This window comes from Protopterus annectens, chromosome 6.part0, assembly GCF_019279795.1.
Source record: "Protopterus annectens isolate FY-2018-M chromosome 6.part0, PAN1.0, whole genome shotgun sequence".
In the NCBI taxonomy this organism is placed as follows: Eukaryota; Metazoa; Chordata; order Ceratodontiformes; family Protopteridae; genus Protopterus; species Protopterus annectens.
The window spans coordinates 1,064,356,072-1,064,381,689 of NC_056737.1; the positions used below are offsets into that span (position 1 = coordinate 1,064,356,072).

General features: G+C 41.3%; 1 protein-coding gene across 1 annotated transcript in view; it reads left to right on the forward strand.

Annotated features, from left to right (window-relative positions):
- Window positions 1-25,618, forward strand: part of VIPAS39 (VPS33B interacting protein, apical-basolateral polarity regulator, spe-39 homolog) — a 1,635,849-nt gene that overhangs the window by 730,258 nt on the left and 879,973 nt on the right. The window contains exon 8 of the mRNA XM_044074687.1: window positions 11,287-11,343. Within this exon, the coding sequence (XP_043930622.1) occupies window positions 11,287-11,343 (57 nt within the window). The remainder of the gene's footprint in view (window positions 1-11,286; window positions 11,344-25,618) is intronic.

The following is a 25,618-nucleotide window of genomic DNA, read 5'->3' on the forward strand; positions in this document are numbered from 1 at the left end:
AAACGCAAAGATAAAGACTGAGACAGGCAGCCTAGGTCAAAGCTGCCGACGACGCTTCTTCTAAGCCAGTCGCCGGTACTCAGTGAGGTGCTTTAGTAGCCCCTGATACCTGCTACTTCAGATTTGCAGGCCTCTACTGAGACTCATTCGGAGTCTGGTATGCTGTGAGATGCTTCAACTGTGGATGTCTCTAACTTGGATGGGTCCACAACCGCTGTGCAGGCTCCGGCTTCTGAGGGTGTATTTAGGCCTACGGACTTGCATATTAAACCAACGCCATCTTCTTCTTCAAGGCCTAAAACTCGAACCATGCCTAGAAAACTGATGCCCAGACCGCATGGTCAGGCCTCTGTGCCTAAAAAACAAATGATAAGAATGGCTGAAGACCTTATTACTTTAATTAGGGGAAGCCAGCCTTCCCTCTCTAAGAGACCCAGGACTGAATGCTTATGATACTTCTGACCAGGATTCTAAATTTTCTGTTTCCTCTGATGACCAAGGTTTACCCTTATCTACCTATGAGGATTCTGATGCTGAGGACTCTATTCCCTCTGCTCCCCCCCCCCCCCCCCCCAGAGGATTTCTCTTTTGGTGAAACCTTGCATACTCTGAGAGCATTTTCATTGGGAAAGTCAGGATTTCTCTGATTCTAAAAAGAGGCTTAGGGATTTCTTACTCCTGCCCCAGCACAGGCCTTTAGCCATACATCCTGTATTAGACATTGTTGATGATGCCTTTTCAGAATCTAGCTTGACCCCTGATTCTTTACCTCCTGCTCTCAGAAAAAAGCTAAATCTACGCAAACTGTTAAAGATTTTTTACAAGTAAAACCACCAAGGTTTAGTAGGCATTGGCCTTCCAAGAATTGGACCTTCCCTGCCTCTTCCAGACCTTCTCAGTCCAAGCCCAAATCCAGCAGAGCTCCTAGACTTCAGTCCCAGGGTACACACAGGACGAAGCAGTGGGGGGCTCCCACTTCCAAACCTGGGAGTAATAAAACTCCCCCCTATGGTAAACTGTCTCAATGACTTATTTTTAAAAACTTCCAAGCATTTCTCAACTGACTGTCCCTTTGGGGGGAAAGATTGCTCTTCATGTAAAGAACTGGGAGCTCATTACCCAGGACAAGTGGGTTTTAAATATAGTGTCCCAGGGATACAGATTTCACTTCCACTTATTACCAACACCAAGCGGATCGTCAGATCTACCCCCAAATCAGTGGCCAGAGGCCCAGAAGCAAGTACTTTCTCTCTTAAACATGGGGGCTATTCAGTTGGTACCAGAAGAGGAAAAGGGACAAGGTTTCTACTTGAGACATTTCCTGGTACCCAGAAAAGACAATTTATGGCATCCTATCTTGGACCTGTCTACTCTAAACACCATTTTGGTGATTCCAAAATTCAAGATGCTGACTCTTCACCAGTTGCTCCCTATGCTAGGCAAAGACACCTGGTTGTCAACACTAGATTTAAAGGAATCTTACCTGCACATCCCAATCAGGGAATCTTGAAGAAGATACCTATGCTTCAAAGCAGGCTACACACACTATCAGTTCTCTGCACTGCCCTTTGGCTTATCTCCTGTGCCCAGGGTATTCACAAAGTGCCTAGCTCCAGTCATTGCATTTTGCAGGCAAAGAAATATTCAAATATATCCATACCTGGACGGTTGTCTAATTCAGGCAGAAAGCCAAGACATACATTTGAATCATCTGGCCTTTGTACAAAGGGTGCTAACCTGTCTGGGGTACACCATAAATGAAAAGAAATTACACCTGGTACCCTGTCAACAAATTATATTCCTGGGAGCAAGCTTGAATACAACTTCCCAGATGGCTTTCCTCACGCCAGAGAAGCAAATTCATTTGACAACCTACTTCAAACAAGTGGCCCGAAATCCCTGCTATCTGCAAGGCAAATACTACAAGCCTTGGGGTTCATGGCCTCCTGCATTCTTCTAATTCCATATGCAAGACTGCATATGAGGAAACTACAGTGGTATCCAAAAAGCCATTGGTGTCAATATTCACAGGATCTAGAAGCAATGATTCCTATCATACCTTGCCTGCACCTAGAGTTCCTTTGGTGGGCAAAGGCCTGTCGCCAAAACAAGGGACTACCATTCACACTACCCCCTGCCACCCAAACCCTAACAACAGACGCATCAGACTATGCATGGGGTGCTCACCTGGCAGGGAAGTGCATTCAGGGCAAATGGAACCCAAGTCAAATGCACCTGCATATCGATCAAAAAGAAATGTTTGCTGTACAGAATGCTCTGACAGCCTTCAAGGACCACATTCTTCCAGGACAATTAATGGTAAAGACGGACAATACCACTGTTATGTGGTACATAAACAAGCAGGGGGGTTACACATTCTTACCCCCTCTGCAGACTAGCCATGGCATTGTGGAACACAGCCCTGAGCTACCAAGTACATCTACAAGCTCAATTTCTGCCAGGAAAACTAAATACACTGGCAGATGAACTAAGCAGAAACCTTATGGACCCACACAAGTGAAAACTGGAACCAAGTATTTTCAACAAGCAAATGGGGGAGCCCAGATATAGACCTGTTTGCATCCCCTCAGAACTATCAACTGGACAAATATTTCATAAGGACTCCCCAAAAACATGTTTGGAAAGTGGATGCTCTGTCCTTCAGCTTTTAAAACCTATCAGTTTATACCTATCCTCCTCTGCCTCTGCTCTCCGAAGTACTACTAAAGATCAAACAAGACAAACCAAGGACAATTTTGATTGCACCAGACTGGCCACGCCAACACTGATGTACCCCCTCTTGCACAGTGTGTCACTGTTGGGCCCATGGCACCTGCCTCAGACTGCTACCCTATTGTCTCAACAGGAGAACCTGATTCTGCACCCTCATCTTCAAACACTGAACCTAGCAGCCTGGCTAATTACCTAATCTCTCCTTTACCATGCCTCAGTAAACCAGTGATGGATATTATTTTAGAGGCAAGGAGACCTAGTACTAGAAAATCTTATGCTGAAAAATGGAAAAGATTCTGTGCCTGGAACCAATCTCAAGGGATGAACACAGCAGTGCCCAATTTGCCTCAGATTTTACATTACTTAACTGAGATGCTTCACAAGGGCCTGTCTTTCTCCTCCATCAAAATTCACGCCTCAGCCATTTCAGCTTATTATAACACAGAACCTCCCCTCTTCTCTTATCCACTGCTCAAGCAGTTCCTCAGGGGGCCAAAAATTTATGACCACCCAGGAGAGCTCCAGCTCCAGCTTGGGACCTTAACGTTGTATTGGAAAAGCTCACTCTTTCTCCTTTTGAGCCTGCTGCAACTGCAGAGTTAAAATTCCTTTCTTGGAAAACAGCTTTCCTTTTAGCAATCACTTCAGCAAGAAGGGTATCTAAATTCAGGCCCTTATGGCAGTGGAGCCTTTCATCATCTTTCATGCAGACAGGGTGACCCTCAGGACCAATCCCTCCTTCATGCCCAAGGTGGTATCCAGTGTGGCCCTTAATCAGTCCATTCATTTGCCAACCTTCTTTTCTAATCCACAGAACAAAGGGGAACAGATACTACACTCCTTAGATGTTCACAGACAACTTAGATTCTACTTGGACAGGACTAAACCTCAAAGGAAATCTGAACAACTGCTGGTGGCATTTGCTGAAGGGGCATAGGGGAAGGCTTCAAAGCAAACCATTTCCAAATGGATAGGCCATTGCATTCATTTCTGCTACAAGCACCATGGAAAACCTATCGCACAGGGGATCAGACCTCACTCAACCAGGGCTGCATCTACCTCTGCATCCTTTCTCAGAGGCGTCCCTACCAGAGACATCCTAGAAGCTGCTACCTGGAGTTCTATACATACTTTCACAAAGCATTACCATCTGCTTCTCTAAATCCAGAGCTGGCTTTGCCACTGCAGTTTTGCAGGTCCTTATAGCTGGTCTTAATGCTATCTAAATTCCTCCTCCCATCCTTAGCTTTGGGAATCTACCCAAATGTGATGACTGCAACACTGAAACACGAAGAACATAGTACAGTTGTGTACACTTACCATAAATGTAGATGTTCGAGTGTATTCACTGTTGCAGTCCTGGTTACCCTCCCTCCAGCCCCCTTATTTCTCTTGGCTATATTTTTACTCTCCTTTACTATGCTCAAAAGCTTTTTGGTGTATTTGCTTTTTTGTTGGAGGTATAACCTTGTATATTTATAGATTTAATTGCTTCCCATTGGGGGGCACCTGACATCTGGGGCAAGAAAAACTGATGTAATGGTGTCGGCTGCATGCTTTATACCCCTGATGACCCGACGTCATGGAAAAAGGGACAGCAACCGACGCAGGACCCAAGACTTTGTTAATCAGGCCGACTGAGGGCTACTGCAAGCAGATAAGCCAAATGTGATGACTGCAACAGTGAATACACTCGAACATCTACATTTATGGTAAGTGTACACAACTGTACTTTATGGTTATTTCATCAGTCTCCACCAAGAAAATTGAACTGTCACACATGCCCCTTTCTTTTTTCCCTGAGATGAGCATATCCATCTTCCTGTCAATGGATCCGATGCCCGAGCTGGTAATTGAACCTGGGCTTCCTGGGCCATAGTCAGAGCTTTATTCCTCTATGCTGTATTACTAGCTTTTACCACCCTTTAAGCCACGGTGGTACAGCGGTACCATTGTTGCCTCACAGCAAGAGGTTCTCCTGTTCAATTCTCGGCTGGAGTGCCTTCTGTGTGGAGTCTGCATGTCTTCCCCGCGGTCGAGTGGCCTCCGAAAGACATGCGTGAATGGGTGCGCCTTCGCTGAAGGTTGGGCATCGGGCTGGCAACTCGGCACCATAAAAATCTACTGCCAGTCATTAGCGGACCGGAGTTCCGCTGTGGCGACCCCTAACTGGGAAAAGCCGAAAAGACAAACAAACTACCCTTTGTCCTTTTGGTTACCCTGAGGTTTTCTCTATTTTTTTATTAAAAGCTGCAGCTATTATGCATTGCTCAGAAGTCATCAACTTGCAGGGCGGCTTTTGCCTTTGGGATGTGTCTCCCCAGGTAAGGGTGAAAGATTATTGTTAGGATTACTAGCTACTGTTCAAACATAATATCATACAAGAGTGATGTTTTTCTTGTCTTCTTCTAATACCCAAAGACATTTCTCATGACAGGACTTGAGTGAATGTCCAGACTTAGAGCTCATGTTGACAAATGCAAGGTTAATCCAGAAAAAGATGGCTTTTATCACCAAGTTGTTCCAAGAGACCAACCTGATGTTTATGAAAGAAACATGGCTGTATGAGGACTATGACCCTCATTATGCAGTGGACATACAGCCAGGTTCTGTGTAGTCCAGAAGAGCTAGGTTTGATAATATCCATAGAGTGGCTGTCATTCGTTGTCACTCTGCATTTGAAAATGATTCGGCATGCAGGACTACAAGTTCCTTTGAATATATGCTCATTTATTGATTGGCATTTGTTTACCGGGAAAGTCTACTGGGCAAGGATGAGCCCATTTTCAGTGGACACCCGGGGAGAAAAGCTCCACAATGGCAGTTAGTATAACAGTACATAAAATATAAAACTGTTAGTAGGTACAAACAATTTTAACAAAACAGACAGTATCATGCAGTAGTAGAAAATAAGTTTGTAAACAAATGATATGTACAGATTTATACAGGTAAAAGTTACATACTAATCAAGTAATCATAATTATTATACATTCGAGGTAGTATGACAGAAACAGTCATTTAGCAGTATTTTCAAGGTGTTCTGAGATTATAGACAGCATAATAGTGTAGGGCAAAGTGATGGCAAAGATAGATAGTAAAACAAGTAAGACAGAATAGATAATTTATATTTTTTCGTAGAGATAAAAGAATGTTCGAAGAGATGAGGATGTAAATTAAAGAGTTTGCAACTAGGGTGTAGGGAGTCAGGTTATGGATGGATGAGACTGAGACATCTGCACTGCCATAGGGTGGAGAGGTGTTGCTACAGAGATTTTTTGAAGGAAGAGATGTTACTGGAGGTTCTGATGTCGAATGGGAGAGAGTTCCAAAGCTTGGTGATAGAGAAGGAATAAAGCATGTCACCAGCTGGGAGTTTAGGTTTGTCTACTTGCAGGAGAAGTTGATTTTCGGATCTGTGTGGTCTGTTTAGGTGGTAATGGGTTAAGATGGAAGAAAGGGCTGGGCAATCTGAGGGTTTGTAAATGATTCTATGCACTGTGACAAGCTGTAGGTCGGATAGATAATGTGAAAGTTTGTGCCAGTTAAGTGATTTTTAGAGCAATGCAATGATGGGAAGAATATTTTGTATTGGTTGCAAGTTTGGCAACCCTGTTGTAACACAACTGAAACTTGTTTTTTAGTGAGGACTGGATATTGGTAAGGCGGGGAGCACCATACAGTAGAGAAGGTAGGAGAAAGGTTAAGGCAAAAGTGCACTTAGTAAAGCAGTTAAGATCGTATTTATGTCAGTATAGGGTGCCAAGTTTATAGTTTGTTTTCTTGATATTATTGTGGATGTGAAGGTCAGATGTCAGGTCTTCATCGATAATAACTCCTAGTAATTTAGTGTGGCAGACAACCTCTATGGTAATGTTATTTTGAGAATAAATGATGAAATCTGTCTTGTTAACAGAGAGGCTTTTCTTAGGAATAAATATTAACCATATAGTTTTGTTTGGGTTTAGAGCTAGATGATTATTAGCCGTCCAAGTTTCGGTCATGGTAAAGGCATTCTGCTTAACTGCAGAAGCTCTGTTGTTGATTTGGCAGAGGAAATAGTGGCTGAATCTTCTGTGTATTGTACAACAGTTCCATTTTTTAGACTGGCGTGGAAATCATTTATAAAAATACTGAAGAGAAGGGGTTCTAAGATGGACCCCTGGGGGACACCTGTTGAAGACTCAAGAAATAGAGAGAAATAGTTGAGCAATCTAGTTGATTGTCTACCTTTTAGATGGTTAGTGAACCAGTTCAGAGTTGGGGAGGTACCTATGGTGGAGAGTTTACCGAGGAATAGAGGGTGGGAGACTATATCAAAGACTTTTGAGAGGTTGAGAAAGAGACAGGGTACACAGTTACCACTGTTTCTAACTTGACAGTGTCCATAAAGGAAATAAGAGCAGTAGTAGTAGTACTATCGCCAGGCCTAAACTCATGATGAGTTGGTTAAGTAGTAGATAATTTAGAAATTGATAATGGATCTATTTTTCCATGATTTTGGAGAGAGGAGAGAGAATGGCAGTGGGTCTGAAATTAGAAATATCTGTGTTATTACCACCTTTATGGGGTGGAAGAATGTATGCTTTTTTCCATATGGTAGGAACATGGAGTCAGAACATAAGCGGTAGCCCAGGTCATCAGAATGCCCCCCCCCCTGTTGATAGGGGGAACAAACTAGCTAATTCAGAAATTCTCACTTTCCCCCTGTGGAGGGTTAAGTCTAAAAGAGGGTGAGGACCACCTCAGGGCTGTCGTATGGTGGAGGTCTTGTGAACAGAGTTCCGTGACAGCTCCAGTGTATCAGGCTTTCATGGTCCCTCAGCTTTGATGTACCTTAACAGCATGGGACCAGCTGTCCAGCTATTCTAGTTCATTCTATGGTCTTCTTTCGTGAAAGGTCTATTGCTGAAGCCTCATTCAGAGCAGCTTTTTGTTTTACCTGGAGTTTTTCATCTGTGAAAAAATTCTTAAGAACGTTTCTATGGTGGAGTCTAGGCAGTTAAAAAATGTGCTGATGTAGAGCTTTAAGATCCTTTATTGTTTTTCAAGAAGACGACATTCAAGCACTGCTCCATAAGCGGTGCTCGTATATGGTAGGAACATAGGACTCTTGGAGGGATCTATTGAGAAGTATGGTGATGGGATAGGTGCTGGAGCTTACTGACATTTGGAGGTATTCTGGAGGTAAGTTGTCAGGCCACAGGAGCTAAACTTCAGTTTGAGGAGAGGTTTAGTTATGATAGTGATGGGAACAGAGGAGAAAGAAAAGGTAGGTGGGTAGGGGGCTGTATCCTGAAGGGGGAGGTGTTGGTGGATGAGAGTTAATATTAGACTTAGTTTGGGGAAAGGTAGTGGTAAGTTTGGCTATTGTGTCGATGAAATTGTATTTGGAATGGGAACATATTGCAGATGTATCCTTGTATACTGTTTTCCAGGTAGGCTTCTGCAATTTTCTCGCCAACCATCATTCTGGTTGCTCTGATTTGTGCAGTCACTTTGACGTCTATATTGATGATGAAACAGTAAAGCTTGCAGTGGAGATTATCTCTATACTTGAAAGATTTGTCTTTGCTGCTACTGACATAAGATAAACTTTTTTAGTCTTTGTTTTTCACCTTGGTATAAACAGAATGGACTACAATCTGATTAATTTCATTCTGAAGATCCCACTGATAGGATCAGATGGTATTGAGCTGACATGCTTCAAAAACTCAAGAGTTGTTAGTTGTAGTATGATTGTGCCTTTTCTGGATCAGCTGTTAACAGACCCCAGTGCATGTGATCCCCAGTCACAGGTAAAGACCTATGGCCATTCCCTGTTCTGTTGGTCATCCAGCCATCATGTGGGAACACTCATTTATTGCCAAGAATTGTGACTGAAGAGATACAAAGGCTTCAGGAAGAGGACTCAATACTGATGTTCCTTGACCGATGTCAGTTGCATCAGATTCATTTGTTAGTAGCAGCATCTCACAAGCACATTCTGTTTAATGAACTGAGGATTTCTAATGCATGGCAGTCTTGTAAGTTTGGCTTTTTACCTGCTTTGTGGAGACTCAGTTGAACTATATATTAGAGAGTAAAACATGCCTTGTAGAGGTTCCTAAACTGTGCCTTCAACTGCCTCTATATACATCTTGAATGGAAAGCAGTTCATGATGTAGATCGTTCAGTAAACATGAATGCTTTGGGTGCCCATTTAGAAGTTTTGGATTATTTGTATTTTTTTTTTCTTCTGGGCATCAGTACTAATTCTTTAACGTATGGTTGTTTGCAGTTTTCTCCTTTAACAATCTAGCTGATAGAAAATCATTGCTTTAGACAGATGTTAGTGTTATCGAAAGAAGAGTTTTACATTTGAGCCCTGTTGGATCTTTCATAGTTAGTTACTAGGCTTGCAGTCCAGAGGACCGCTGAGGAGCCTGGCCCAAATTACCAGTTACCCCTAAGCACTGTCTGGTTAAGTTGCTTGCTCAAGGTCACACAGTAGGCAAATGAGGGCTGAGGGAATCAAAACCTGTATTTATGTTAGTTTGGGATAGTTATATTAATAATAATAATAACAATAACAGCTGTATAAATGATTATTTTATTTCAGTAATTTGCCCTATATTTCTTTGTACCCAGCAGTACAATGAAATCTTCACTTTCTTGAAAAGCAACATTTATTTATTTTTCTTTCTCCTAACTCAAAGAATGTAGCAAAGCTAGACTTTCCACTGTGTAATACCTTAAACCTCTTGCATCAGAGGCAACATGGGATACATGCAAATTACCCTTTAAGGATATCACGTGTTTCAGCTAAATGGCAATTCTGAATGTCCATGACTTTTTCTTTTACTTTTAATTTTAAGTCTATTTATGGACAATTTCAGGCCAATAAAGCCAAACCCCTCTAGCTGTGGACATGCATGTTTCTGCCTTCTTATGGCATCATCAGCACGGCATAAGAGGAATGTTTGACTTTTTTTGTGTGTTTTTTAACCAGTTGGTTTTCCTGTGTGACTTTATTACTCATTGTTGGTTGGGATATTTTGTAGACAGCCTTATGTTTATGGATATCAGTTGGGTATGACAACCCTGTGTTTCCAAAAGTCAAACATTCCTCTTATGCTGTGCTGATGATACCATAAGAAGGTGGAAACATGCATGTCTACAGCTAAAGGGTTTGGCTTTGTTGGCCTGAAATTGTCCATAACAAGACTTAAAAGAAAAAGTCGTGGACATTAAGCATTGCCATTTAGCTGAAACACCTGATACCCTTAAAGGGTAATTTGCATGTATCCCATGTTGTCTCTGATACAAGAGGTTTAAGCCATCACACAGTGGAAAGTCTAGCTTTGCTAGATTTTTCTTTGTGTTTTTTAACCAGTTGGTTTTCCTGTGTGACCTTATTACTCATTGTTAGTCTAACTCAAAGAATTGGTAAACTACATCATGGCATGACAATGATGTGATATTTCTCCACATAAAACTTTAGTTTATTTATTAACTGTGTAAGACTACTGGGCACAGGTGCCCTTTTCAGTGATGAAGAATCCAAACTGTCTGGTTAAGTTACTTGCTTAGTATTCATTACTCAGAAGTCATCAAGTGGGGGGCCGGCTTTTGTCTTTGGGATGTGTCCCGCCCCCATGCTTAGGGTGATAGATTATTGCTGCAATTACTAGCCACTGTTTAAGCATAAAATCATACAAGAGTGTAGTTTTTCTTCTCCTTATCTAATACCCAAAAGAGATGCCTCATGACAGAACTTGTGAGTAAAAAATCAAAATTGAGGCTGAGGGAATCAAACCTTGGACTGCAAGAAACAGCTTATTAATAACTCATGACCTTAAGTGTCTACGCTTGGTGCAAGGCAGCATTTTGTCTGCCTTTGTTATATCATAGTATTCATTTAACCTGATATTTTCTCAGACCATATTAATCCAGTAAAAATCACTTTGTTTACCAAGGGCAGAGAAGCCAAAACAGTTTTTCTTCTTTTGTACAGAGTTTCATGGTTCATTAATACATGTACAAATTCATTGCAGTTGTATTGTCAGGCCTACTCTTATGTGTTCTTTGTAGGCGTGTAAGAACATACTTTGTTAGAGTAAAACCTTCGGCTTTGCAAGTATTTTTCTTTAAGGGACGTACTACAGAGGAGTCATGTAGTAGGTGTTTGTGTTACCGCTATTTGAAATGTGTTTCACGCATTCAGCAAACATTAATATTATTTCTAAGGCGGACTAAGCTTTGGTAACATTGTATTGTGGATCTTTTCCTTCAGTAATCATCTGATTTTGATTTCTTCTCTTGTGCTATGGTGTTGCTGCCAGCATAGTAATTGTGTAGGAATATGAATAAATTTGTGACTTACTGATTGTAACAGCTCCACTGACGATAAACAGGTGCAAATAAGCTTCCTCTAGCTGGTCATATGGATTGATAACTCTGTAGTGCTGTGTATCTCATCTTCATTTCTGAATCAATAGCCTTGTAGCAGTCTCCTTCATGAATATATGTTGCTATTTCTCTACTGGTGAATACACTTTTTTCCTTCTTTTTTAGGACTATGTAGATGACTGGAGCCCAGAAGATACTGTTAGACGTATGCAGAGGAATAAGGTAGGAGTCCTGTTGTCCTGAGCTGTTCATTCAGAACTCGTTCCTTTCTTTTTTTCAAGTATGTTTCTTATTTGTTGCTAAACTATATTTTCAAGGCTGCATGCTAATTGAGTGCTCTTCAGCTTACAGCTGCAGTGTGTTGAATTAAGTCATCAGGAGAGACTCTCAGAAGTATCTCTTCCATGTTCTAACATCCAGAAGTGCAGACAGAAGACTGGTGCTCTCAGTCCATTTGAGTGTTGTAGTGTATTATACCATATTATGTGTCAAATGACTCTGATGATTTATGTTGTACCAGTGCCTCATTTAGTAAAGTCCGGAGCCCTACCACCCTGTCCTTTAAGTACTTCTGCATATCCAGACTGAAGTGGAAATGGTTCCAAATGACTGGATAAAAATCATATAAAATATTAATAAACCAAAGAGTAACACAACTCTTTCAATGCCCGTGCTGAAATGTTCTAGTAAATTACTATATAAACTGTTACCAAACCAAATAGTAACATGCATTCGTTCAGCAGATGCCGACTTGCGCCAATGAAGTATCTGATAAAATGTTACTAAATGAAGAGTGATATGCAGTTGTCAGCAGATTCTGAAGTACACTAGTGAAGTATCAATAAAACGTTAAATGATGAGTAACATTCATTTGTCAGTGCCAGGTACTGAAGTACACTAGTGAAGTATCGATAAAACGTTAAATGAAGAGTAACATTCATTTCTCAGTTCCAGGTACTGAAGTACACTAGTGAAGTATCAATAAAACGTTAAATGAAGAGTAACATTCATTTGTCAGTGCCAGGTACTGATGTGCACTAGTGAAGGACTGCGACAAAATGATGGGAAAGTAGGAGAGAAGAGTAAAGTATGAAGCAGTAAACTGTGTGGTTGAAGTATCACACACAAATGCAGAATTTGTGGCAGTGGACAGGAAGCATCATCTTTTATGAGTCAAAATGTACAAATAAAGTATTTAGGAAATATAACTGTTACTTCCTTACATAGCTGTAGCTTTTTTTCTGGTGCATCCCCAGGACCCTGCTTGATGGGTCACCTAGTTAGCCCATTTATATAGTCATCCCTGGAGGACAACAGCAGGTTATTCCTGGACTAGGAGAGAGACATATGTTCCATGCATTCGCCTGGGAGCATACATCAGCCCTCTGTTTCCCAGTGAGAGTCAGGCAGTAGGGAGTGTGCCCCTTGGCGGCTCCTCCAAGCATGCAGTTGCTACCTCCTGAGGAAAACTTTGCCTCCACTAGTTTCTTCTCTACTTCTTAGTGTGAATGCAGTACAGTGCACAAGCTCAGTCTGATTAGCATTCAATTAGGAGAACACCGCATGGTGAGACAGGACCCCTTCTTTCCTGTCACACCTCCTGAATTTGTTGTCTACCTGGGGAAAACATTCTGTGAAGGCTGTTTGCGGCATAAAAATTCCTATATGAATACTTCCAAGAAAAATCTTAAATCTTCTGGACTTTATTGCATACTTTGAAGCCATACAGATGTCCTGTTCTTCCTTTGTAAATTGCCTGTTCAGTCTGTCTTCCCAATCTTTTCTAACGTCCTAGTTATTCTTTTTTAATGCCAGTTTCTGTTCTGGATTCAACTAAAAACTCTACCAAAACTGTAGTTTCACTGAGAAACCAAGCCACGAGGAAAGTATCACCTGGGCATTCTTCCCTGAAGCTTGCTCCATGGTTTCTCCAGTTCCGGTAGTTACCAATGATCGTACCATTTCTCAGAGACTAGTCTCCCTACATTTTCTCCTTGTCCAAGAAGTCTAGTACCAGGAAAACAAATTAAGACAGATAGATATTTTTTTTCTCTTTTGGTTAAGGCTAAATAGTAGGTCCCCTTTTCTGCTGAATCTGGCTGGTGGTGGTGTGAAAGTCCACTTGGCTACTTTCTCCAACTTTTATCAGGGAAAAATGATTTTTCTGTGGTGAGTCAAAAGTCTCTAACACCATTAAGGGCATTTCCTCTTGATGTTTGTATTGCATGACCTAGTGCCTTATTGAAATTTTTATTTTTGTAGAAATAAGTTCCAGTCCCTTTTTGAACCAGTTGATTCAGAAAAGCTCAGCTTAATGTCTTGGAAGACATTTTTCTCCTTTTAGTATTAGTCATTTCCACTTGATGCATATTGAAACTCAATGTCTTATCCATAGATCTCCTTACCTGACATTTGATTAGGTTCATGCTTTCTTCTTCCATTATGTAGGATTAAAACATAATCGCTCAGAGCATACTTAACCAATAGCAACCTCACAGAATTTATGAGTTGTATTCATTATAATGGCACAAAGCAAGTACTTTCTTTTTTGCAAGAAGTGCAAGCCTCCCAGCTCACCCCGCAACAGACTTCTAGTTATCAATTCCAGGTTCAGGAAAGTAGAAATTCTGCAAAACATCATGTAGGTGGTCTTCAACTATAATTTGTTTCTAACAAGATTGAGCAAATGATTTCTGCAGAAACAAAGTTCAAGAAAGCAAAGGACTTGTGCTTCCTATAGGACAAACCCCTGTTCCTTTTTTTTTTTTAAACACCTTTATTGAATTATCACTTGTGACATACACACATTTACGTTTATATAAAAGCAATCAAACTATATTAAGTTAAAATTGAGAAACTTTATGCTTCGCATATATTGCTTTTTATCATATAACCTAAGTAACATTACATAAATTATTCAGTTCCTGCCCCCATTTTTTTTAAACAAGAAACATCTTTATTAAACCATCAGTTATGACATAAGTAATCGTAAATCTGTATAATGAAAACAAGCCACACCGACGCAATCCTAGTTGCAGGCATTTTACATCATAAACCATACTGACACACTCCCTGTTGCAAACAGCTTAGTTTGTCTACAGAGTCAAATCTTAAATATTCTTTACCAGTTTTCTTTCCTCATTATTGTAACTGTGGGAAGTTCTTGTTGCACTGTGTGGATGCTTACAGACAGATTTTTCTGGCAGGACCATGACTGTCAGAAAGCATTCCTAGTTATTTGTTTCCTACATTTCCAAATCCCTAAATCATAAGGTTTTTGAAGTCACTATGGCTAGGTGGCTTAATTCCTACAGGAAGTTGTTACATGCCCTATGACAGTTACATGGTGATCATGAGACACATTCTGCTAGTGCCATGGTTACATCCTTTGCCTTCTTTAGGATTGTTTCAGTAGATGCCATGTCTGTGCAGCCATCAATTGGTTTCCCTTGAGTAATTTGTGAAACACTGTAAATTGGATCTAGCTTCTAGGTCTACATCAACCTTTATGGTAATCTGACATATTTCAGCATAGGGCCTCTCATCAGGAGAGTTTAGGACTCTGATTTAGAGTTTATCGATGATGGACTCATACCTATCAAATGTGCATGTTAACTGCAATGAAAGATGTATAGGAGTGGGTCCATCATGTGTACCAGCACTGCTCATTGCCCTGCACTTTGAGATGGTCTGGGTTTCTTTTACTTGCAGTTGTCACTTTATTGCAGCTACCTCAGATTTGGAAAGGGGAAGCTGGCATGGTGCATTGTGGGATAGGAGAAGGTGCATCGCTACCTGGGAAAGTTTTGAGAGATGAGTGTTGCTAATGCTATATCCTTAGTCCTTGGTGTTACAGAGGATAGACTCACTGCTACAGATGTGTTGTTATGATAAATATAGAAGTTTTTTTAAAGAAACAGAATGTAGGATAGCCAGACTTAATATTTTGCACATGCGTGTTCTCTTGGCAACCTGGTTTATTACAAATGTGGTGCTGGAGTGGTATAACTGACAAATGTTTTTTCTTGACATGTTTGAGCTGTGTTTGCTTATTTTGTTAAGTGTGTTCACTTAAATTTATTTATTAACTTATTTACTTATTATGTTTGCTGGTTACCTGTTGCATAAAACGTATTTACCATTTTGTGTGTTTGCATGAATTCCCATAGTCCTTGAATATAAATAACTTGAACTTATGTGTACTAGAAGTAATAGACTTTATGCAGAAATGTGTGAGCTGTTATATGTTATAGTTCACCCATTTTGTGTTACATAATAGAGTCGTCATGAACTTCACATGTCATATGTCTACATTTTACATCACAGGTTGAACATTGCACCATTTTGTGTTTGATTTCTAAATTGTGTGCCATTGGAATGATACAAAGAATTTTCTGTATATTACACTTTTTAACTTGCAGAAATTTTGTATGAGGGATGATGATCTTTGATCTTTTTAGCTGCAGTGATCCAGGTGACAAGGGCAAGGACAAAAGCAAAGATTGAATTTTAGAAAGTTTAAAGTAGGCAATGAAACGGCAGATGTTTCGCAGGAGGAAGACAACTGTAGTACTTTGGTAAACCCTGGGAGAAGATGTAAGCCATAAAAACAGTGTTCACCAAAGTGCTGTACATCAGGAAAAATCTACAGACCTTGGAGCTATGAGGTGCCAACATTAACCACTGTGTTACCCTTTAAAGAATTGACAATGAAGACAGATTCAAGAAATAGGTGGCGCAGTCAGGATAACCAGTATTTAAGATGAGTTTGGCATTTGGCAAGAATTGTACTGTCCATTACAGTTAACAAGTGCAAGGACAAAGGATTTGTGCATAGTGAATTTAAGTAGTTAATCATACAGACAGTTCTTAAGAGATGAGAGACAACCAGAGTGCTCAAAAGAAGCCCATATGGATAGAAACATAAAAACCACAAAAAAATAACCGAAGCAACATGGATTCAGGAGATGGAGGTAATCCTAGCACTGATCACTGAATCTGAATTTGAAAGATGGTGGTCACCTTTAGCAAGTAATTATAAACGTTAATTGTTGAGTGGGTTAGGGAGTGACCCTGGACAAGGAGAAATTAATATAAATGTGGGAGATGGTCTTGCTTTAGCCATTTAGTGTCAAATATGAATTAGAAACTTGAGAGGGCATGGGACAAAACATTCAGAATGCTCATGAGTCTCCACCTTAAAATCTGAGATAATAACATTTGCTTTCTTCTTGGAAAATGATTTTGTAGTCATAGTGCATAATTTCATGTTTTATTTCCAGAGTCATATCTTTAGATGTTTATATGGAGGGACACTACACTAGTTCCTGAAGTTTGATCCTGTTGATTAGTTTTTGAAAATGTGGTGTAAATTGTTTGATTTTAGTATAGTTTTGAAGAAATATTCACCTGATTTAACACAGACATACATCTTTGTCGGTTTTTAAAAGTCTGGGACACTGTGCATAAAGTCACAACCTTCTTAGCAGTCTTCATTGTGAAATCTGAAGTGTGTCATTGTGGATTTTCATCTCAAAGTATACGCCATTCCTTGAAGTTTTCAGCCACTCTCCTACTTAGTGTACCCTGAATATAAAATTAATAAAGTGTCTGTGAATATATAATGAACAATGTAACACTTTATTGAATCTATTTGTTCAGACTGTGGAATACCTTATCCTTTGAATTAAAAGCACTACAAAACCTATCATAACCAGGAGGCAGTGAATGCATTCATAGTAACTGTCTGATAGTGGCTAGATGATGTATGTCTACATGTTATAACTATCTTGTTCTTGTAAAGTTTTCCAGTCTTTACATTCTCATTTTTTATATATTTGCTGCATCTTGTCCAAATGTAGAGTACTATGATCAGGTCTCTGACCGTAACCAGCTTAATATGTGTTTGAGACACAGATGCCAAGAAATTTACCTTAAGAGTGAAGCTTGAGAGGTGAATGTCTTGGCATGTATGTCAAGAACATGGTTTCACTTCAGAAGCCTGAATGATCACAAGCCTGAATTGCAGAAGCCGGAAGACCAAAAACCTGAAATTTCATAAGCCTGAAAACTCAAAAGCCTGAATCCCATAAGACTGAAAATATATAGAACACAAAAAATGGCAGACACAAACACATACAAGACAAAGGATAGTAGTTTTCACCAAGTGTGGGCAGGGGGGGCAAGCCCCCCTGCACCCCACCATGTAGGGGGTGGCGCCCCCCACATCCCCCAATATATCAACTCCAAGATTGCACTTTAGTGTGGTGAAGTGCAGTCTTGGAGTTTATATATATATATATATATATATATATATATATATATATATATATATATATATATATACACATACATACATGGATAAGGGGGCCACAGCCCCCCCACATGGGCTTGCCCTGCTTATGCTGTCGGATCCTCCGGCGCCCGCTTCCTAAGAAGCGCAAAGACAAATCCTTGAAACCTAGACAGGTTGATTCGTCCGTTTTGGACGCCGGTCCTGCAGAAGCTACAGTGGAGCAGGTGGATCCGGCTGAAGTTTCTGTTGAGTCTCAGGGGGAAACTTTGATTTTGCAGGATGTGGCCTCACAGGAGTCAGGTCAAGCTGAAGGGGCCTCTCAGGTTACTGTTCTCCCTTCTATGCCTAAGGTGGTTAGGCCTTCTGCTACTATTTCTAAGGCTTCTTCTAAGGGCAGGTCTGTTTTGCCTTCCTCTGGTGTCCCTCCAGGTACTTCAGGGTCTGTGCCTAAAAAGCACATGCTTAAAATGGCAGAAGATTTGATTACTTTAATTAGAGGTTCTATGCCCCTCCTGATAAGAGGCCCAGGGTGGAGCCAGAGTTGGAAAGTTTGGATCAGGCCTCAGGCGACTCAGACTCTTCTGCTGTAGATATTCAAGATTTTCCCCTTATTCGATTCTGATGCAGAGGATTCCACTCCTTCTGCTTCTCCTCCAGAGGATTTTTCTTTTCAGAAACTCTGCATTCCATGAGGGAGCATTTTAAGTGGGAAGGACAGGATTTCTCTGATTCACGAAAGAGGCTTAGGGAATTCTTGTTTTTACCACAGCATAGACCCTTGGCTATACCTCCTGTTTTGGATGTTGTTCAAGATGTTTTCTCGAGGCTTCCCTTAATCCAGATTCTTTGCCTCCTGCACCAGTTAAACCGGACAGGTATTACAGGGTGCCTGAGGCTCATAAATATCTGTATAAGAGTCCTAGGGCGGATCCAGAAACTATTAGTCAGGGGCCTAAGGGTGTTAGAGCTTCTGTTGTAAAGAATCCGGTTCCTCTAGATAAGGAAGCTAGAGCTTTGGATAGATGGGGTAAAAAGGTGTATACCTCTTCTACTTTAGCAATGAGGGCTTTAAATTGCCAGTTTCATATGTTGAAGTATCAGAATTTCCTCCTTTCTCAGCTAAAATCTAAAGTGGATGCTTTGGCAGAGGGCATAGAGTGTAAAGAATTGCAGGATTTAGTACATGTCTCTGAACAGGTGGGTAAGCATTCTTTGCAGTGTGGTTTTGATGCTGTACAGGCCTCTTCTAGGGTGGCTGCCACTGGATCAGTTCTTCGTAGGCACGCCTGGCTTAAGGATCAGAATTTGTCCGAGCATGTTAAAACTAGAATTCTGGATGCCCTTTACAGTCTGAAGTTTTGTTTGGTCCCCTGTGGAGTCGGTTTTGAAGAAAATGGAAGACAAGGCTAAGTCTATGCAGACTGTTAAAGATTTTTGCAGGTGCAACCTCCAAAGTTTAGTAGAAATTGGCCTACTAAGGGGTGGACCTACCCTTCTTCTGATTCTCAGTCTAGGGGTAGATCTAGGCGTGGCAGGGGCAGAGCTCACAGTACATTCAGGCCTAGAACTTGGAGTTCACCTGCACAATCTGCAGGTGAGGGCAGGGGCCAGTCCTTTCGTAAACAGGCCCAATGACCTGCATTTTCAGCTGCCAGATTCTTCTTCCCTGGTAGCTCCTTTGGGAGGAAAATTAGCACTCTTCAAGCAAAACTGGCTTTTAGTCACCCAGGACAAATGGGTATTGGACATTATAAACCGAGGCTACAAGTTCTATTTCCATACATTGCCTCCTTTCAAAGGCATGCCAGACGTTCCTCCTCGGCAAAGGATAGAGGCTCACAAGCAGATTTGTTTACTTCTTCAAATAGGAGCTATACAGCCAGTTCCTCTGTCAGAAGTGGGACTAGGATTTTATTCTCGCCTGTTTCTAGTACCAAAGAAAGGGAACACGTGGAGACCAATTTTGGATTTATCTCTCCTCAACACTTATCTGGACATTCCAAAGTTCAAACTGCTGACGTTACAACAGCTTTTACCTCTGTTGGGAAAAGATCACTGGATGGTAACTCTGGATCTCAAAGAGGCTTATCTTCATGTTCCTATCAGGCCCAGTTGCAGGAGGTACCTGCGTTTTCGGGCTGGAAATTTACATTATCAGTTCTCTGCATTGCCCTTTGGCTTATCTACTGCGCCCAGAGTGTTCACAAAGGTTCTGGCTCCAGTGATAGCCTTTTTCAGGTTAAAAGGAATACAGATTTATCCTTATTTGGACGATTGCCTGATTATTGCACAACACAAAGGCGAACTTCTGCATCATCTACAGTATGTGATGGTAGTGTTAAGATGCCTAGGGTATTCTGTGAACGAAACAAAGTCCAGTCTAGTACCCTCTCAGGACATGTGCTTTCTGGGTGTGAGACTGAATACAGCTTCCCAGATGGCCTTTTGACCCCGGACAAACAAAGAAGCCTTTCTCTTTATTTCCATCAAATGTCTCTACAGTCCAGGCTGACTGCAAGGACAGTCCTTCAAGCCTTGGGGTTCATGGCATCTTGTATTCTGGTGCTTCCCAATGCCAAACTGCATATGAGGAAGCTTCAATGGTATCTCAAAAATGTATGGACACAACACTGCCAAGATCTAGACACTGTCATTCAGATAATACCTTGCATTCAGAAAGAATTTTTGTGGTGGGCTCAGGAATGTCACCTAATCAAGGGACTCTCTGTGACCCGACCAGAGGCGAGTCAGATTCTAACGACAGATGTCTCGGACAAGGCTTGGGGAGCACACCTCAATGGAAAATGGGTGCAAGACACGTGGCCTGTCAGACTTCAACATTTGCATATCAACTTGAAGGAGATGTTAGCAATCCAATTTGCATTGATGGCTTTCAAGGATTTACTTCACCCAGGACAGGTGTTGATTCAAACAGACAACACTACTGTCATGTGGTACATCAACAAGCAAGGGGGAACCCATTCGTACCCTCTTTGCAGGCAAGCGATGATTTTGTGGGAGACTGCTCTATTTACACCTCAGTCTTCAGGCAAGGTTTCTACCAGGAGCACAGAACTCCTTAGCGGATGTGTTGAGCAGACAAATTGTGGATCCTCACGAGTGGAAACTGGATCCTCATGTGTTTCAAAAGTTGACAGTGTTATGGGGGACTCCAGACATAGATCTGTTCGCTTCTCCACTAAATTACCAGTTGCCAAAGTTTTGCACAAAAATGTTTCATCCCACAGCTTGGAAGGTGGATGCTCTATCATTCAGTTGGAGCAATCTTCATGTCTATGCCTTTCCACCTCTGCCTCTCATTCCCAAGGTACTCCTGAAGGCCAGAATAGACAAGCCATCCATGATTCTGATAGCCCGGATTGGCCTCGACAGCACTGGTACCCACTACTGAGGAGTTTGTGCAGGAGCCTCCATGGCCTCTGCCTTTGATTCCGCATCTTTTGTCTCAGGAGGGCAATCACTTCCTCAATGTCAAGATTCAGTCTCTGCATCTCACAGCCTGGCATATTCTGTTTTAGACCCTGGAGGGTCTCAGCTTCCACAACAAGTTTTGAATGTTATTTTGGAGGCAGAAGGCCTAGTACAAGGAAAGTTTACGCTGATAAATGGAGGAGATTTTTTCTTTGGAGCAAAGCGAAGGACTTTGATGTTTCCAAGCCTGATTTAAGTGCTTCTCTTCAATATCTTACTGAGTTATTGGACAAGGGTTTGTCTTTCTCCTCGATAAAGGTTCATGCTGCAGCCATTTCTGCTCACTATGACTGTGACCCTCCTTTATTTTCCCATCCTTTGTTTAAGCAATTTCTTAGAGGGGCAAAGAACATAAGACCCCCACGTAGAGCTCCTACTCCTGCTTAGGATCTCAATTTTGTGTTGGAAAAGCTTACTCTACAACCTTTTAAGCCTGCAGCTACTGCCGAGTTAAAGTATTTATCAAGGAAGACTGCTTTTTTGTTGGCCATTACCTCTGCAAGAAGGGTTTCTGAATTACAGGCCCTTATGGCAGTGGAACCTTTCCTGATTTTTCATAAGGATAGGGTATCTTTGCGTACTAATCCTTCCTTTATGACTAAAGTGGTTTCTAGTGTGGCCTTGAACCAAACTATTCATTTGCCTACTTTTTATGCAAACCCTCAAAATAAAGGGGAGAAGATTTTGCATACTTTGGATATTCACAGGCAGTTACGTTATTATTTGAGCAGAACCAAGGGGTTCAGGCAGTCTCAGCAGTTGTTTGTTTCTTTTGCTTTGGGTTCTCAGGGAAAACCTGTTTCAAAACAAACTATTTCTAAATGGATTGGGTTTTGTATTTCTTTCTGTTATTCCCATCATGGTAAGGAGATTCCGACTGGAATCCGACCTCATTCCACTAGAGCTACTGCCACTTCTACTGCCTTTCTAAGGGGGGTAGCTACAAAAGATATTTTGGAAGCAGCCACTTGGAGTTCAGTACATACTTTTTCCAAGCATTACCACCTTCCTCTTTATTCTAAGTCTAGGGCTGGATTTGCCACTGCAATATTACAGGGCATTTTAGCAGCCCCTAATGCTTTATGATTTTGCCATCCTCCCTTTACCTCTGCTTTGGGATTCTACCCATATGTAAGGACTGCAGCAATGTGAGATGAAGAACATAGTACAGTTTTGTACCTACCATAAATGTAGATGTTCGAAGATCCACATTGCTGCAGTCCAATTTACCCTCCCTCCTTCCCCTCTGTAGTTTGGCATGGTTATATGGTTTGGGTGATGGTTGTTGTTGGGCATGTTTTTGGGAGGTATCCTGTTTTTGGGCTGTGGCCTTTCCTTTTAGGGCCTTCTGACATCTGGGGCAAGAAAAGACTGAGGATATGACGTCGGTCATGCGCTTTTATACCCTGACGCTATGATGTCAGATCTGAGCGCCCATGACCGACGTCAGCCTAATATTTTGGTATTCGGGCCGACCGAGGACAGCGGACTACCCATATGTAAGGACTGCAGCAATGTGGATCTTCGAACATCTACATTTATGGTAGGTACAAAACTGTACTTTGTATACACTTAGCATAAATGTAGATGTTCGAATGTATTCACGTTTGCAGTCCTTGTTACTCTCCCTCCAGCCCCCTGACTTCTCTTGGCTCTACCTTTCCTTCTTGTTTTAAGCTTTCTGGTGTATTTGCTTTTTGATGGAGGTGTAACATAACATGTAATTGCTTCCCATTGTGAGGGCACCTGACATCTGGGGCAAGAAAAACTGATGTAATGGCGTCGGCTGCATGTTTTATACCCCTGACGACCTGACGTTATGGAAGAAGAGACATCATCTGACGCAGGAATCCAAGACTCTGGTATTCAGGTCAGCTGAGGACTACCTGCAGGCAGATAACCCAAATGTAATGACTGCAACAGTGAATACACTCAAACATCTACATTTATGGTAAGTGTACACGACTGTACTTTCTCCGTTTTGATTCTCAGCTGGGTGCCTTCTGTGCAAAGTCTGCATGTCCTCCCTACAGTCACGTGGGTTTCCTCTGGGTGCTGCAATTTCCTTCCACATTCCAAAGACATGCAGTAGGTGAATTAGACATGCTAAATTGGCCGTAGGTGAGTGTGTGAGTGAGTGGTGCGAATGAACTACAATGGCACGGCTAGCCACCCGGTGGTGTAAACCTTGGCTCGAGATGATTGTCACTGTGGAAATGATACCCCAACCTCCTGCAAAATGGGAAAAGGGAGTTGAAAATGGAAGGATGGAGGACAAAAATATATGGCAAAATTCAAGGACGCTCTGCATAATCAAGATAGTTGAGAAGTATTGCAGGCAGAAATGAACTGCTGTTCTGGTAGAAAATAAAACAACTTTTAAAAGCCGTTAGACACGTTGTTCTGCCATGTTTCCTGTTTATAAGTGTGGCATTGTGAAGTTCTGTCCAATATTAAAAGCTATTTTACCTCCTGACACTATTGTTCACTGGCCAGCACAGGATGTCTGCCGCTGGAAATTCTTTCTATTATCCTAAGACAAAGATAATTACTAGGTTTCACATGTCAGGTATCTTTTATTGATGTGGTTTCCTGTCAGCTGCAAGCTCACAAAGAAATGTTACATTTTAAGCTCTGTGAGCCTGGGAAACTTAAGTAGAGGTGTCAAGAATGATGTAATCTGAAATGACTCAGTAGTAATGTGTATTATCAATTTAAGTCGATCTCAGAGAGAAAGAGATTGCATTTTGTATTTGTGTCTGAACCTGAACACATCAACTCACCAGCACTTGCTTTTGCTCTGTAAGTAACACCCCTAGACCTTAGTATTTCTCTTAGAGATAGAAATAGCAAGATTAGTCTAGCTGTTTTCTGTATTTGTGTCAGACTATCCTACAGTGTTGTTTTAAAGTAGTTCCTGTGATTTCTGAACTCTGTATTGTCACCATGTTGAATTAATGAGTATTGTTTTGTATGTTTATTATTTATTATTAAATATGTTTAAACCTTTTAACTGTGGCTGTTTTGGCTAGAGATAATTTAAGCTCTTAGGGTACTTACATGTATTTGGTGATACTGTATAGGCTATTCCTAAATAGCCTTCAAGTCTCAGTCACACTTTCCAATTGGATAACAGTAACATTGCACAGTAGAATTGGACACCCTTTGGTAAGGGCCTTTAGGGTAGCTGATAAGAGTAGTTGGTGGCAGTGATTACTACCGTATAGTCTGGGCAGAAGGGGGCATAGCTTGAGAACGTGTGCCAGCCTTTCCTAGGAGTGTCTGTATGTTTGCATATAAATCAAATCTCAAAGTGTGTGTGTGTGTGTGTGTGTGTGTGTGTGTGTGTGTGTGTGTGTGTGTGTGTGTGTGTGTGTCAGCTACTTGGGCAGGGACACGAAGCACTAGTTGGACAGAGAGAGTGATGGAGGTTTTGGCTTGACTACTCGGCTGAGATCTGAACCCTATAGCTGTGCCAGTGGAGAGTCTTGTTGGGGATTTGGAGAGAAAGGGAGAAACCAGTCCCAGACTGACTGTGATCTCTGAGTGTTCTTAAGGAAAGTTGTACTTTACTGTGTGTGTAAATGTTATCCTCCCAATGTGGACGCCCCTCACTGGTGTTAGTGGTGAGGATTAAGGCTCCTTGATTCCTGAGCCAGTGCACGGGCGTCGCACCCTGCATTTTTATTTTCATTATTATTGGCGTGTGATCCGAAATATTTATTGGATGTGTATCAAAACTTCCATTTAAATGCACATGTTCCTGTGAAAATATAATTTCTGTCTAGCCTAGCCCCGTTTTTGTACCTTGGGGAATAATATGTAAATTCTCTCAGAGCTCCTGTTACTGAAATCACATCTTCCATACCAAATATTTTCTTAAAGGTCTCCAGAAAATGTATCCTGTTTTGCTGTATTTCCCTTCTAGGCCCATCAGATACATCCTCACTGTTGCAAAACAAATTCCAATCCCCACCTTGCTGAAAGATGATTATTTCTCCCAGAATTTTCTTAAACTCCATTATAGCAGTTTTATGTGGAATATAAATGTATGCCAGCTTAGTCCTCCCTTGCCTGTAGCCCATTACTTCTACAAATCTGCCATTATTATTTTCCCCTCTTCTTTCACTAGTGGAGCTCCTCTAGTAATTAATACAAGTAATTCCCTTATTTTTTGTCCAGATATTACACTGAATAACCATACTGAAATCATTTCTTTATCACGTTCACATGCTCATTTATTTCCAAACATTTCTCCTATAACATAGCTATTTGCACTCTGCATTTCTTAATCATAGGATCATAGGAGATTACTAGGCTATTGATCCAGAGGTCATTTTAAGACTGGCCATTTCATTCCAATGCATTACCATAGGAATACCCAAGATTGTATTTAGTGATAACTGCCCAGGTCCAGGAGGGTTGTGGGTGCTCCCCCTGGTAAGATATTATGGTGCCCTATCTACTTGTTCAGGTTTCTCTTGAACAGTGTCATAGAGATGCTCTGTTTTACATCAGTTAGTAGCCTGTTCCAAAGATGCGGCAGTCGCTGGGAGATAAATCTGTCTCTCCAGCATGCCCTGTTTAACATAGTTCACTACCCTTTCTTTTTTTGTATATCCCTATGAGACCATTCATGTTCAAACATTATATGGAAAGTATTGCCACTATGATAAGAAATTATTATTCCCACCTGTTACACGTAACACC